The 16,894-nt window shown below is 33.6% G+C and overlaps 1 protein-coding gene across 10 annotated transcripts in view; it reads right to left on the bottom strand.

The window, feature by feature from the left end:
• The window catches only part of LCOR (ligand dependent nuclear receptor corepressor), a 147,246-nt gene that overhangs the window by 30,214 nt on the left and 100,138 nt on the right, over positions 1–16,894 (bottom strand). For 9 of the 10 annotated variants that reach the window (XM_063101802.1, XM_063101806.1, XM_063101804.1 and 6 more), the window contains 3 exons: positions 8,799–8,931; positions 3,685–3,972; positions 811–904 (listed from right to left, as the gene is read on the bottom strand). In XM_063101802.1, coding sequence (XP_062957872.1) covers positions 811–904; positions 3,685–3,972; positions 8,799–8,931 — 515 coding nt within the window. The remainder of the gene's footprint in view (positions 1–810; positions 905–3,684; positions 3,973–8,798; positions 8,932–16,894) is intronic. The other variant, XM_063101807.1, reaches the window with a different exon arrangement.

Here is a 16,894-nt window from a genome sequence, read left to right as displayed (position 1 = left end):
AAACTTATCACATTATTTTTCATACCTAGATAAAATTGATTTTTGGTCACAACGCAGTTTTATGGAAATGCCTTTCCAATATCGTATCTAATATCTTCATTAATACCTAACTTTTCTAATGGCTACTTGCTACACATAGAGAAAATTAGTCAATTCTTACACTATAAAATTAGATAGTCAGAAAATTCACTTTAGTCTGCTAAAAGTTATCAAAATTGAGCGTGTAATAATGTTTTGGAAGTGTAAGATGGATATCCACCAACATCTACAACCAGTCTTACTTATTAGAAAACAAATACAGTTACATTTTCTGAACTGCCACAGAGTTAAAACTGCAGTTCAAATCAACAACCGAAACCAAAACCAAAACCAAACCAAAACAAACAAAAATGAACACACATATACACAAACCCCAGCTAGAGATATCAAGTTAAATAGTGGAGCCAATTTTCATCCAACAATTTCAGCACACGTAATACTGCTTTACATCTAAACTTTGGAATTATTTAGTGTGGGTTTCACATTCCAAAACACTCAACAACAAAAAGTCCAAAGACATATATTCTTGCCATATTCATGATTATTTACTATTTGTACTCAGCTGAGAAAATTGATCTATACTAGCCAATTCTAGATTGCACAGATTATTCTTTTACTTGATCAATGGACTAATAAGTCAATTTTACAAAAGGCCCACCTATAAAACTGTTATGCTGAAGGGTTAATTTAAAAAATGTACAAGGGAGACTGGCATCGATCTCTGATAAATTACCTATGAAAACTTGTGGAGGGCTACAAATTTTCCCTTACCCGTTCCCTTGAGTACTGGAGCAGCCTGGAGAATGGCTCACGGAAGTGCTGCCAGCACATGGACTTTTCTTAGTGGACAGATCAAGTACACCGTCTGTAGAGACACAAAGAAACACCTGAAGATATTAAAACTAAGAGCAAATGTTAACTGAATAGCCTAAAAATAAAAAAAGCATTAGGCCTAGTCAATAAAGCAGATTACACTAGTCATATATTTGAGTTACAAAATCAATTCAATCATGGAATCAGGATTTTTTCCTCCTGAAGCAACATAAATTTAGTAAAGCATGTTATATCTATTATCTCCAAGGGTTATATATTTTATTAACAGGACAAAAGAAAAAGTAAAACATGTTACAGATGTTAATACATAGTGATATCAGAAACAGCAGTTTACATAGCATGAAGTTCTGAATTAGACTTCATTTTCTAAATTTACCTTAATGAAAGCACATAAATTTTTAATGCCTCACAATATTATACAAACTATAAAACCAAATTCCTCAAGAGCTAAATCTACCTGAAACTCAAAAAGTACATGAAAATTGGATGTAGAAAATTTTAAATTTTAAATAAGACAAAAGTTATTTTAAAATATGTTTATATGGTTAAATTACATCTACATACTAAACAAGATAGTCTAAGGTGAATCAGTTGTTAACAGCTTATAATTTTGGGTGTGCTCTATTTATTCTCAAGACACACTCAGAAAAATATATAAATATTTGAATCCAATCTTTTGGAAAAAAAAAACCAGCAGAAATTCAGAATTCAATTGGTGAAATTTATAAAGGTAAGGTTTTTTGATTCAGAAGGCATTAAAAACAGCAAATAAAATTTCAGGAAAGAGAAGAATGAAACAATCTTGATACTGATGAGAGCCTGGAAACAATAATTTTTTACTGAAACTAGACCAAATCACAAATTCATGTTATTAATACATAAAATTAGAAGACTGTCTTTTTCCCTCAAGGACATTTTCCCCCTCATAGACATGTCTAGAAAAGAAATCTCATGTCTGGACAACTTTTAAAGCTGCCACTCTGTCCAAAACTAACAGAGCAAGATAATATGCAATGCCTCTTGATTTTCAGTTGGACCACAGAAAGGTCTTGCTATCTAGTTATGTTAAAAATCACCCCAGCATGGAACCTACTTACAATTTGTGTCTGATGACATTGTAATTCCCTATTTCAGGCTGTTAGAAACAAATATGCAACTGAGTTGATAAACAAAAAAGCCCCCACTTCATATAGAAACAGGTTTGTCCTTTATAGTCAATATTTCTAAAAATATAATTGGAATCTTATAGAACCAAGTATCCTATTAGATACCTAACCCGCTTAGACACTTAACAAGCAAATACATTGCTTTGAATATTTCCAACCAAAGACAGTATTATTTAAAGACTTCTAAGCAAAAGAGGCAATTTGTCTAATCAAATAGGCAACATATTTTAAGTCTACCACTGAAAATATTGTTATTTAAGCTGAAAACACTAATATTCATTAAGGAAATATAATTTTTTAAATTGTGCTTCATCTGAAGTCTATATACTGTGATGCTATTCTCCTATTATACACCTGAAGCCTTTGATACAATATTTAGAGAAAAGAGATTTTTAATGAAAACTATCCATCTGTGGTAAAGAAAACAATCCTCAATAAAACAAACAACTTTGCAAATACAGTTACCAAAGTTACCACCGATCACTGTGAGGTTTCCTGTCAGAAAATCTCTCAGAACTTAGATATTTTTTTGTTGTTCACACACAGAAACGGGAAAAAAGCAAAGGAAAGCTACTCAAAGAATGCATTCTTTAATAAGCAACTAATGCCGGCCCATTAAATGTAAAACCTTCATAAATTACTTGAATAGGACAAAGAAAGTCCTTTCTTAGAGGTTCTTTGAAGAATTAAAATTTATTTACTTTCCAGAATAAACATGTGTTTCTCACCAATAAATCCACACATCTTGTAACCTTTCTGTATACTCTTATGAGATTTCTATGACAATGAAATCTCATCAGTAAAGACATCACCAATTTACAATTTGTAGTGGTTCAAACAATGACTGAGTTGCAATGCTCATTTCATTTTCGTAAAATTAAAGATAAAATGAGATCACAAAACAACAGGAATTTTTAATCTATTTAAGAGAATAAGCTTTTCACAGACTCAAGAAATACTTGGTAAACAAATCTGATAACTTCTTAGCCTCTTCACTTAATTAGAGTCTTCACCAACAAATTCCCCTTTGGAAATACTTTTGAGTTCACAGTACAGTGCATGTATGTATGTGTGTATGTGTGTATGTACGTACATATGTATGTGTTTCTGTGTTTTTAAAACAATGAATGCACTTAACATAAAGTGTGTTCTACTGTCTTCTATTTCTAGCCCCAGTAGTTTCTTTTTCAAAAATTGCAAATAACATATTTTTCCTTACAATCTCATTTCCAGAGTATATAACTTCTACCTAACAAGTAAAGGTTTATTTCTCAGATAGGGCCTAGTTCTAGAACACTGATGGATAAGAGGGAAAACTTACTTTTTCCTAAGAGTTTAAAAGAAATGGATACAACAATGTTTGGAAAGTGTAAAATGCTTATACATAAATATCAAGCAACTTAAAGATTAATGAGAACTATAACTATCTGACTTTCCTAGCTGGTATATCAGTCATGACTACGAACTGCTGATGGGTGAGGTTGTAACTTTATCTGTACTTCTCACTGCATAGTCAGTAATAATTTAAGAATCACATTAGTTTTTATCTTATTACTGCTGCTGGTGCTCTACTTGCCAATAATTTTTTCCCCCCCAAATTAAAGTATTCTGATTGGATAGAGGAGACCTTGACATCAAACCATACCTTGTTCACTAGGTTCTGACTGAGACTTTCTGACAGTAAGGTCCAGAGGTGAATCTTGGTCAGCCATGAGAAGTTTGCTGAGCACAGGGTTCTGAGTAGTTGCAGCCGTGGGAGAGGTGGTGACTGGAGATGCTTTCGGCAGGCTTTGGTTCTTTGTGCTATTGGGCTGGCTGGGGTCCTGAGTAGAGCTATTTTTTGAGGTATATTCAGCAGCAAATTGTTGGATCATTCGCTGCATGATCTCACGGGCCACTAGGGGAATATTGGGGTCGGAGACCCAGGGACTGTCTGTAAACAAAGATTTATTTACTTTTAAAGTGGGACAATATACTAAAAAAAGACAGCTTTCAAGCAAACATAAAATTTCATTTTTTTAAAAGGCAATATCTTAAAAATAGTATTCCCCCTTTGACTTATATTTTTAATCTCTAAGCTTTCCATTTGCAGATTTTTAAAAAGAAAATTTTCATTAATATATTTCTAAACACCCCCCCCCCAGTATTATAAAATTAAATAAAGGGATAGCAAAAAGTATGTCTTATGGGCAAGAATCACTTACCTGATACAGAAATCACAAAACTCTTCTCTTATGAAATAATTGCTTCCCTGTTCACACCTATAGATGACACCAAGTTTCCCCTAGATTTTTCCTGAGTCATTACCGCCTAAATTTTTCCAGAATGGGTTACTGAGTTCATGAGTGCTTAATTTACTTCTCTTAAAAACTGAAGACAAGGCATAGAAAGATTATAAAAGGAGATATTTTAAGATATCTTAAAACTAGGGCAATAGTTTTCACACTTTAACGATCATCAGAATCACTTTCAGGGCTTGTAAAAACAGAGTGCTGGATCCTATCCCCAGAATTTCTGATTCAGTAATTCTAGGCTGGGCTCAAGAATTGGCATTTCTAACAAGTTCCTAGATGCTGCTGGTCTGGGGACAATTTTAGAACCCCTGGGCTGGAAGTTTTTAAATGCCAAATCTTAAAAACCTAAGAAATCCACCATATTTTCCATGAGTTCTTTAAATATGCTCTGCCAAACAGTAACAACAGCTAGGAAAGTAACAAAATAAACATCTAAGTTACCAATTTTTAATCAATGTTAAGTTTAAAGTAAAGACCACATGAACTAATTAACTCACAGAACTTTTAGCACTCGAAGAGACCCTGAAGGTCAAAAAGGGTAAGATGAAAGGGAAAATTATTTGTATAAATTTATTATCTCCACATCTCTATAATTACCACACTATAATAGTCTATCAGGGAGACTAAGCTTCTTGAGCAGAGACTGTGTTTATTTACCTCTGTATACCTAAACTTGCCTGGTGTAAAGTGTGCATTCAATTTAGTTGAGTAATAAATGAATCAAACAAATTAATCAACCCCAAATAGTCCTTTATTTTAAACGAATGAGGAATATGTAATCTAAAAAGTGGCCTCCAAAAATTTGTATAGATGGTTAGTGACAGACCCTTGATTGAAACTCAACACCTGACCTGATCTTAATGTTCCACCTGTGACCTTTATTCTTCATCACACTTCTAAGGCTTTAGAAGGTGGTTCTTGGGCCGCCCTGTGGCTCACTGGGGAGAGTGCGGTGCTGATAACACCAAGGCCACGGGTTCGGATCCTATATAGGGATGGCCGGTTCGCTCAGTGGCTGAGTGTTGTGCTGACAACACCAAGCCAAGGGTTGAGATCCCCTTACCGGTCATCTTTAAAAAAAAAAAAAGAAGGTGGTTCTCAGGAAAATCTTACTTTCCTTGTTTTTTAAAGATTAGCTATGGAAGACAAATAACTTCACCCACAATATTTTGAAGATGTAAGAAACTTAAGAGGTTGATTTATAAAGTTAAATTGACTCATTACTACTAAAATCTAAAGTCTCCACAAACAAACAAACACATCATCAAAACCTCACAGAACTTTTAAGAACAGACCTTTTTTTCCATGAAGGACAATATTCAATATAAGAAGATGCTCATAAAAAGTCACAATATTTATTTAATTCTCTGGAGTTTAATGAGGCTTATTCTACCAATAATAATGCTTCTATCCCACTAAGAAGTACTTATAACCCTAAGTTTCCTCTCTATAAAGAGAGACGATGAGTATTCTAGATGGTTTAAGAACAAAGGTATTCAATTAGGTAAGGTTCAGAAGTTCCTACAATCACTGACAATGGTTCCTCAAATGTTTTAATAAACATTTTTCTATATACTGCTTTTTAAATCTCTATCCACTAGGTTTTCTAATTAATAGTCACTTAACTTTCAAGTTAAGATCCATTTTTCCCCCTACATATATACAATCTCCATATAAACAACTGTATAAAATTTCAAGTTTTAATATATTAGTGTAAGCTGGTGCATATGTAATACATAAAGAAAAAAGTTCCCAAATAGGAAGCAAAATAAAGAAATTTATGATATCTCTGTGTTTAACTAGGTTTAATAAATAAATATATTAAAGAGTTTTGTGAAGAGTGAAAGATTTTAGGATAATACTATAAACTGCTACCTTTGAGCTTTTAATACCTGTAGCAAATCTTGCCTCTTTGTTGGATGAATGATTAATTCAATCATCAGACAAAACATTAAATGTTTATGAATGGCGTATCTGCCATTTAAACATATCTTTTCAAAGTTTCTTAAACACATTTCATTCTTTGATTTACTCAAAACCTATCTATAAACATATCCATTCGTAGGGGAACATGCACAATTGAGTCAAATAAAAGCAACAACTCAGATAAAAATAAAGCTACAGATAAACATGTAAATGTTATATCATAGCCACCTGTATATTTTAAAATTTGAATCTAACTTTAGAAAAGTATACAATTTTTTTTTAACACAAGTGACAACCAAGCTGAAAAGGAATGTGATTATGACAGCTATAAAAGGTATACTGTTCTTAAATTGGAATTTATTACAGAGTCCATACCACAAAAGCCTACTTTTATCACATCTATGTTTCTACTTACGTATACATAACCTTTGCACACTCATTTATTACAAACAATTTGCAATGCTTGGAAACAGACTAAATCCAAGCATATGAATTATTTATAAAAACAAAATATTCTCTTCATATTAAATTGTCTGTCATATCCATGGATAACATTTCTGGTATTAAAAGTAGTACTAATGCCCATCTTTTAGACATTTCTAAGAGGATTAATAAAGTATCTAAAAATAATATTATTAATACATAAAGCAAGGGGAAGAGAACTTCCAACTCCAAAGCAATAATTCTCTTTCTGAGCATCACATGCCAGTATATAAACAAATACACAAACTTAAGTTACAATTTCAGAGAATTCCCATCTCTTGAAATCTATCTTGAGACCCATTCCAAGGTAAAGGATTCCTCCCCTGAAGGTTATGTACCCAAAAGTTTAATTTCTAAATAAGAAAACACATAAGAACTTTAATGTAAGTTATTCCTCTATGACAAAGGGATGGGACTGGTAGAGAAGTAGGACAGAATTTCTCTGCAGGAATCTGCTCATAATTGGCCTATTAACCCCCCAACAAAGAGTAGATGGAAAGTGGTTCCTCTATGTAAATTAGGGAGCGGAGGTTCTCTTTTCAGATAATAAGGCTTGCTAAAACAACAAATCTGACCAGTGACCTTGTATACATCCTAAAGGAGAGGAACTGTAAAGACATTTTATTTGGTTAATAAACTGAAAGAACTGATCTACCAATCATTTATACTTTCAATGTGAATTACTTCAATAAAACAAGTAAATGTTCATAAAAAAAAAATGACTATTTTGAACAAAATTTTGGAATTCAGGACACTTTATTATGGGGAGATTTAGGTTGGAGGGTGCTAGTGGGTATTAAAAGAGAAGTAAGGGTGTACTGAAAGATTTAATTTTGCGTAGGGATCTAATGCAAAAAACTGGGGGTGGGTGGGTAGAATGCTACTGAAAACAATCATCTCTGTGCATTCCCTAATTTATATGACACTTCACCTCATAACTCCTTTAAAATATTGATCACATTACGTAGAAGCCCAGCTGGTATCCAACTGTAACCAATCTATTAGAATCAGTACTAATCAGACTTTAAACTAGTGTACAGTCAAATAGACCCTTCAAACTTCAGAGGGAAAGAAGAAACTTCCAGAGGAATGAGAGGTAAAACAGAACATATGAAGAAATTTTAAAGAAAATGGAATCACTGAGTCTTCTGAAAATTAAATAAGGATGATATTCAAGATTCTCAAGAGTTTGTAGGAAACTTTTAAAAAACCTACACAGTAACTTCCAACTTGGAACTAAAGGAAAGTGTAACCAAGGAATACAAATTCATTTAGAAAGAATTTCTTGAAAGTAAAGATTCTTCACAGAATGGATCATGAAGGGAAGTTTCCTGCACGTCTCAGCTGATGGCAATTATGTTTTGTGGATAGAGACGATAACTGAATGTCTCCATGAAGAATTTCTAAACCTCAAGACTGTGATTGCAGAACTTTTCTGTATTTCAAAAGAAATATAAAACAAGTCTACAAAAGTTTCAAGGCGAAAGATAAACTGAAAAAACGCAAGAGGTGGAGTTATTAAATGCCACCTCAAATGCAGGGGAAAATGTTTTATTACATAACAATGAGTTTATTTCCATAATTATAATAATATAAAATTTTTTAGTGAAACCAGACCATATTAAGGAGAAAAAAAATGCTGACAGATCTAATTCTAATGTAACTATATGTTTTTCCAAATGAAATTTCAGGTTAAAATAACTAAAATTTTATGGAGTTGATTTTATACTTATCAGTGATTAAAAGAGGAACTGTTTATATAAGACAATTTGTCTAACAAAATATAGAACTACTGAGACCTTACGATTTTCAGATTATCATAATAATTTTCTGAACTATTTAACTAAAACTCACCATCATTTCAGAGCCTAAAAGGTGGGGACACAGGTTGCCTTAACCCTATTCCATATTAAACTTGATTAAAGGAATGTAGAGAGATGTAAAGTGTATAATCAATAAAAAATATTTTTAAGAGCAACTTTTAAAGTGACATTAAAATTAAGGAGATTAATATAAGACAAGCAGATGCTAAATGTCATTCTTCACTGAAACCAACCTTTTCTATAAAAGACTGCATTGAGGAACTCTTCTGCTTGTCTCTCGAATCGAATGATTTTTGCTTGCTCTTGTTTAAGCAGAGCTTCTTGCCCAGCTCCCGAAGCTGGTTCATCCAGACCGACTAAATGTCCCTGCAAAAATATTTGGTGAAATAGTTGCACAAAACTCTTTCCCCATTCAATATCAAAGCACAGACGTATAATCAAAGACAAATGTTAACAAATAAGACAAATTAGTTTCATGCAATTAAAATATTTTAAAACTTCAAATCAGGATAAAATTTATCTCCACTAAAGTATTAAAGCAAAATGAATATAAATATATACTTTGGGTAGATTTTATCCATGTTTTCAATTATCAGTTTTGTTCAAAATTTATAGGTAAATGCTAATTAAAATATAGAGGGAAAATTTCCTTGAGCATCCAAATATATTGATTCTACTACACTACAGCAATAGTTCATGGGCAACCCAATTCAGACAGAATACTTTTTCAAACAAAAAATAAACATTTTAAAATCCAAATCTCATTTGAAGATCACGTTTGCCCTTCTAGTATAAGACCTGTTTTACCCAGACACAAATCACAAATGTTTTAAAAGGGCTATTAGGAAGGAAAACTCAAAAAGAATATATATGAATTAATAATTTTGTCTCTAGGTTACTATTTTATAAATTGTGGTTCTCAAACCTTTAGTGGGTTGTGAAATTGATTAATAGGTCAAAAATAGTACTAGAAAAAAGAACTGAATAACAGAGGTCATTGCATGTTCTAAGTGTAAACATTTCAGTATTTTTTGTTACAATATATATGTGCTTGTACATGCTTGCAATATAAAATGTTAATCAAATAGTTTCTCTGATGAAAAAGTTCTGAAATGCTGCACTAAATTCATCCCAGAGACTCCCAGCATCTGCTCCCAGACTAGTGTAGCACTGGACTAAGTTGATAATGCTTTGCACTTGCTTCCACGCTTGCATATAATAAGTGAACAAGAGACTATAATAATAGAAAATAAGAGCATAAAGAAAAGTAAAGTGCACCTCTTAAGTGTTCTTTAAGTTCCAGTGCATATAATTTACTTCAAATCACTGCAACGTATGAATTCATACACTTACTTCCATCATGGAAAACTTAAAAGTGCTCTAAATAAGAAAATGGAACATACCTTGGCACAATGAAAAGAAATTAAACAACACATTGAAGGCACGTTATAATGCACAAATAATTTCCTTAAAGATTGTACATACACGCATTGATATCTGCAAACAGCTTTCTATGACTTCCCATCACCTGAATTATGTCAACAGCACAACCAAAATATGTACTTTGAAGACATATTTAGCCCCAATTATATATTGCAAACAAATAGTTTAATATAAAGAACTCATTTGCATACTCAATCTGAAACAATGATCCTTTAATATTTCTATATAAAGAACCAGTAAGTTTGCTATATAATTTATTCAAAAAATTTGTAACAAAATATTTTAAATCTTATAAACCATGAAAACCTTTATATAGTTATATTTGCCAACATTCCCTTTTATAGGCTAAAGAAACGACTAAAGTAATTTTTAAAAAATGAATAATTGAAATATTGTAATCTTGGTATAGGTTTGACATCTAAAAGGAATTAGGAACAGGCATCAATTGAAGAGTCCAATAAAACCTCTACTATATTATACACTGGCACCATTTATTTGTTTTGTGATTTTTAAAAATCAGACATTATGTGTGATAAACTGTACCTAACAACTCAGCGCCACATTCAGTCAGTTCAAGTCAGACACTGAACAACATTATCTATATTCAAACTTCATATTTAGGGTATCTTCTAACTTAAAACAACACAGAACAACTATCTTAGCAATTAGTAGGCAAATGCTACATGTTCTTTCTTAAATCGAGCAATTACCAATTCTATCAACCTGGACTCTGAAATACACAGATCACTTTTAGTTGGTTCATACCAATTACAGTAACACCTATTTGCTTTGTTTTTAAACATTTTTATTGAGATATAATTCACATACTTTAAAAAGTTCATGGAAAGGTTCATATTATCTTTTAGTTCTATTTTTCCATGAACTTTGTGAAGTAATCTCATACTATAAAAGTCACACATTTATGATGTAAAATTGAATAATTTTTATTCACAGCTATGAATCACCATTACCACAATCTAATTTTAGAACATTTTCACATCCCAAAAAGAACCCATTCCCCCACTTGCCTCCAATCCTAGGCAACCACTGTACTAATTTTTGTCTCTACAGATGTGCCTATCCTGGACACGTCATAAAAATGAAATAAAATATGTGGGTTTTGGTGACTGACTTCTTTTCTCTAGAATAATGTTTTCAAGATTCATCCACACTGCAGCATGTATCAGTACTTCCTTTTCATTGCTAAATAACATTTCATTGTATGAATATACCACATTTTACTTACCATTCAGCAGTTGATGAGTATTTGGACTATTTCCACTTTTTGGCTATTATATGAATAATGCTGCTATTAACATTTGTGTACAAATTTTGGTGTGGACGTATATTTTCATTTCTCTTGGATACATACTTAGGAGTGAAATTTCTAGACCACATATTCACTATTGTTTAACATTTTGAGAAAGTGTCAAACCATTTCTCAAAGCAGCTACACTATTTTATATTCCCAACAGCAATGTTATGAAGGTTCTGATTTCTCTACATACTCATGAACACTTATTATCTTTTTGATTATACCCATCAAAGCAGATGAGAGGTATCTCATGGCTTAGACTGTATTTTCCTAATGACTAATAACGTTGAGCATCTTTTCATGTGCTTATTGGCCATCTGAATACCTTCTCTGGAAAAATGTCTATTCAGATCCCTTGCTTATTTTTTAATTGGGCTATTTACCTTTTTATTGTTGAATTTAGAAATTCTTGACATATTTTGATGAATCCATTATTAGATACATGATTTGCAAATATTTTCTCCCATTCTGAGTTTTCTTATCACCTCATTGATGGTACTGTTACAGTGGAAAAGTTTTAAATTTTAATGAATTCTGATTTATGTATTTTTCTTTCATCATTCGTGCTTTTGATGTGGTAGCTAAAAGACTTGAGCTAACTCAAGGTCATGAAGATTTACTCCTATGTTCTGCTCTAAGAGTTTTGTAGTTTTAGAGTTTGCAGTTAGGTCTATGATCCATGTCAAGTTAATTTTTGATTTGGTGTGAAAGAGGTCCAACTTTGTTCCCTTGCATGTGGATAACTCAGTTGTTCCAGCACCTTTTGTTGAAAAGATGATGCTTTCCCTCATAGAAGTGTTTTGGTACCCTTATTAAAAATCACTGGCCATAAATTTAACTTCAGGATACTCAATTCTACTCCACTGATCTATATATACCTATCCTTATAACAGTACCACAAACCTTGACCACTATAGTTTTGCAGCAAGTAGAATCCTCCCAATTTGTTGTTCTTTACCAAGACTGTTTTGGCTACTCACGGTCCCTTGTATTTTCATATAAATTTTAGGATCAGCTTGTCAGCCTCTGCAAAGAAGTCAGATGGAATTCTGAGAAATAATGTACTGAATCTGCATATCAATTTGGGGAGTAACACCATCCCCTAACAATATTAAGTATTCTGACCTACGAATGAGATGTTTTTCCATTTATTTATTTATTTTCTTTCAACAACAGTATGCAATTTACAGTGTATAAATCTTATAATTCTTTTGTTAAATTAATTTTTTTGATGCTACTGTAAATGGAACTGTTTTCTTAATTTCACATTCATATTGTTCACCGCTAGTGTATAGAAATACAACTGATTTTTTAAAAAGGATGTTGTATTCTAAACCTCACTGGACTCACTTATTAACTCTAATAATGTATCATAGATCCCTTAGAATTTTCTGTATACAATATCGCATCATCTGCAAATTGAGATAGTTTTACTTCTTTTGTAATCTGGACAACTTTGGTTTCTTTTTAGTGCCTAACTGCCCTTGCTAGAATCTCCCGTTCAATGTGGAATATAAGTGGTGAGAATGGACATATTTGTCTTTTTCCTGATCTTAGGAGGAAGCTTTTCAGTCTTTTACCATTAAGTATGATGATGTTAGCTATGTGTTTTTGTAGCTCAGGTTGAGGAAATTCCCTTCTATTCCTAGTTTGTTGGGTGTCTTTATCACAGAAGGGTGATGGATTTGGCCAGATGCTTTTTTAGAGGAAATCTATTGAGATGATCGCGTGGTTTCTGTCATTTACCTCACTAATACATTATATTACATTAGTTGATTTTGGGGTGTTAAACCAACCTGGCATTCCTGGAATAAATCCCACTTGGTCGTGGTGTATAATACTTTTTATGTTACCAGATTTGGTTTGCTAATGTTCTGTTGAGGATTATGTGCGTTGGTATCCATAAGCGATACTGGCCTGTACTTTTCTTGTGATGCCTTTGTCTGGTTTTGGTATCAATAATACTGGCCTCACAGAATGAGGAAGTCTTCCTTCTTCTATACTTTGGAAAGGTTTGTGAAGAATTGGTATTAATTCCTCTTTAAATATCTGTTAGAAATCACCAGTGAAGCTAGATAGAAGTTTATAAATTACTAATTCAATCTCTTTATCCTAGGGCTGCTGTAACATATTATCACAAATTGGGTGGCTTAAAACAGCACAGATTTATTGTCTCTCAGGTTCGGAGTCCAGATGTCCAAAATCAAGGTGTCCGCAGACCATTCTTTTTGAAGCCTCTAGGGAAGAGCTCTTCCTTGCCTCTTTCTAGTTCCTGGTGGTGGCTGACAATCCTTGGCATTCCTTGGTTTACGAGAGCATAATTCCAATCTCCACCTCCATCTTTACATGGTCTTCTTCCCCGTGCGTGTTTCTGTGTCTCCAGGTCTCTCTCTCCTAATAAGGACACCAGTAATTGGATTTAGGTAGGGCCCACCCTAACTACCCCAGTATGACCTCATTTTAACTTAATTACATCTACAAAGACCTTTCTTAAAGAAGGTCACATTCACAGGTCTTAGGTTAGATCTCAACCTATCTTTCTGGGGGACACAATTCAACCTGCAACATAAGTCTATTCAGATTTTCTATTTCCCTTTAGGTCAGTTTTGGTAGTTTGTATCTTTCTAGGAATTTGCCTATTTCATCAAATTACCTACAGTAATCTGTTAGCATACAAATTGTTCACAGCATTCCCCATACAATCCTTTTTATTTCTCTAAGATTGCAAGTGATTTCCCCTACATCATTTGTGATTAGTAATTTGAGTCTTCTCTTTTTTCTTGATCAGCACTAAACTTTATCCATTTTGTTGATCTTTTTGAAGACCAACTTTTTGTTGATTTCTTCTATCATTTTTCTATACTATTTCATTTATTTCTGCTCTAATCTTTATTATTTCCCTCTTTCTGCTTGCTTTGGGTTTAGTTTGCACCCCTTTTTCCAGTTTTTTAAGGTGGATAATTAGGGTATTGATTTGAAATCTTTCTTCTTTTTTAATATAATGATTGGCAGCTATAAATTACCTTTTAGGCACAGTTAGCTATATCTCCTAAGTTTGCAGTTTTTTGTTTTTCTTTACCTCAAAGTATTTTCTAATTTCCTTTGTGATTTCTTTTATCCATTGATTATCGAGAAGTGTTAACTGCCACATATGTGTAAATTCCTCAACTTTCCTGTTATTGATTTCTAATTTCATTCCACGGTGGTTGGAAAACATACTTTGTAAGACTGCAATCCTTTAAAACATATTGTTTTACGGCCTACCATATGGTCTGTCCTGAAGAATGTTCCACATGTACTTGAGAAGAATGAGCATTTTGTTCTTATTGAGTGGGAGAATTGAGCATTTGTTCTTAAGTTATCTGTTAGTTCTAATTGATTAATAATATAGTTCAAGTCTTCCACATCTTTGCCGATCTTCTGCCTAGATTGTTATATCCATTACTGATAAAGTAGGGTATTGACATATCTTAACTACTACTGTTGAATTGTCTATTCCTCCTTCAATTCTGTCGGATTTTACTTCGTGCATTTTGGGGCTCTATTGTTAGGTACATACACAATTATGTCTTCCTGATAAATTGGCCCTTTTATCATTAGAAAATGTCCCTCTTTATCTCTAGTTCAGTGAAGTCTATTTCTGTGGCAGTGCATAGCCTCTGACATTGCTTCTCAGAAGGTGCTGCCTTGAGCATGCACAGTCTCCCTGTTCATCATGAATGAGTTTCATTACTGCTCCCATTGACAGTTTCTTTCTCTGCTCCCCATTTAAGCTTCTGGCTGAACTGCCTATAATGGTGTCCTGCACCTAGCTGTTAGCCGCCAATAATTATTAGTTGATTGTTCTACTGTTTTTGCCACACCCTGGGGCATAAATTGTTACAGTCTGATCCAGTAAAAGTCAGGTCCCTTTGCAAGGGCAAGATGTTGCCAGTGTTTGAGGCTTGCTACAACCTCAGGAGGGCTCTTCTTAGCTGTCTCTTTTTCTGGTTCTCTATTAAACTTCCAACAGGTTTTTCATTTCATTTGTTACTAGTCAAATCATGGAACTACCAGCCTCTTCCCCTTAACTGTTCACCACAAAGATATTCATTGTTTTCAAAAACTTTAGGCAAGAGCTTTCCTAAGCTGAGTTCCAAACAGTCAGTCCCCTTGGGGAGACCTGCCAAATTCTCTGTTCTGCCCTTTCCCTTGGAAGAACCTTTGATCTACCACACCAGAACTAGGGGCTGGGACAATGGCCCACTTGACATCTGTGCTCTATGAGCAGAGTGCTGAGTGAGGACAGCAGGTTATGTGACTTGACACTCCAGGCATGGAACTACTGCCCTATGAACGAGCTGGGGCTGGAGCAATTGGGGTCCATTATTCTCAGCCTGCTATGCCTGGGACAGACTTCCAATCTGAATAAAGGCTGACTAGGGGAAGGGAACCCTAGTGGAGAGAGAGCATCTGCAACATGAAGCTAGAGGGTATGAGAGATGTCTGCCACTTTCTTCTCCCACTTAAGAGTAGAGCTTCCCTCAAGCTGAGCTGAGAGGTGAGTGGGAGTGGATGACACGGCTCAAATGCCACAGACTCTTGCTGTTCTTACCGAAAATCGGTAGATTTTTCTGAATAAATATCTCCCCATTTGCTGTATGTCCTTGAGATAATTATTCCCAGAGTTTAAACAACTGTTCTAAAGTAATTTTCACTAGTTAAATGGTTGTTTTAGTTATGTTTTTATCCAGACAATAACCAAAGATTAAAAACATAGAACAAGTACAAAACTATATACTTTTTTCAACTGTACCTGGTCACATTAAAAATTTATAGCTACGATGTATAAACAAAATATAGCTTATTGTCCTTCACTGTACATACATATACCAAAATAAAATGAACCGGGAAGTTTATATGACATAGAGCTAACAGAGCTAATAAAATAACCAGGAGACACTTAAAACAATTCATGTCATCTACCCTTCTCCATATCTGAATTTTAAAAGAATGCATTACCTATGGTATGGCAAAGAATAACAAAAAAATGTGACATATTCTTCTGAAACTCAAAAACAATTGTTGTTCTTTGAATATTATGGCTATTTAAAATAACCAGTTGCTGGCCCAGAACTGCATAGAAATAAAGTTGGAGATTTGAACAAGAGTTTACAAATCCTAGGAATTGCTTTCCTTCAGGATACAGGAATTGGTCTACCTAAAGTGGATGGTTCATAGCCAGCGGTAATTCTCTTCTATCATAATCTACTGTGAGTTTCTTAAAAGCATAAGTGCCTAGAATTTAACCCTAGAGCTTCTGATTCGCTTTTGATTCTACAGCTCTAGGGTAGGGAGGAGTCATTAGTATTTTTAAAAGCTCTCTCCTTAATAAAAAATTGAAAAAAATAGGGGAGGCATGAGAGTAGAAGACACCTTAGTGTTTGTTAGAGTGATAGCACCATTAACCCAAAGGGTTTCCTGTGTATGTCTTTTATAGGCCTACACTGTTTATTTAATGGAACTCTGGCTCAAATTCCAAAACAGAAAAACAGGATAGGTATCTCACCTAGAGAATCAATTTAAAGACTA

The sequence above is a fragment of the Cynocephalus volans genome, chromosome 7 (assembly GCF_027409185.1).
Source record: "Cynocephalus volans isolate mCynVol1 chromosome 7, mCynVol1.pri, whole genome shotgun sequence".
In the NCBI taxonomy this organism is placed as follows: domain Eukaryota; kingdom Metazoa; phylum Chordata; class Mammalia; order Dermoptera; family Cynocephalidae; genus Cynocephalus; species Cynocephalus volans.
The sequence above is the reverse complement of the archived record's forward strand: the minus strand, read 5'-3'. Positions and strand labels throughout refer to the sequence as shown.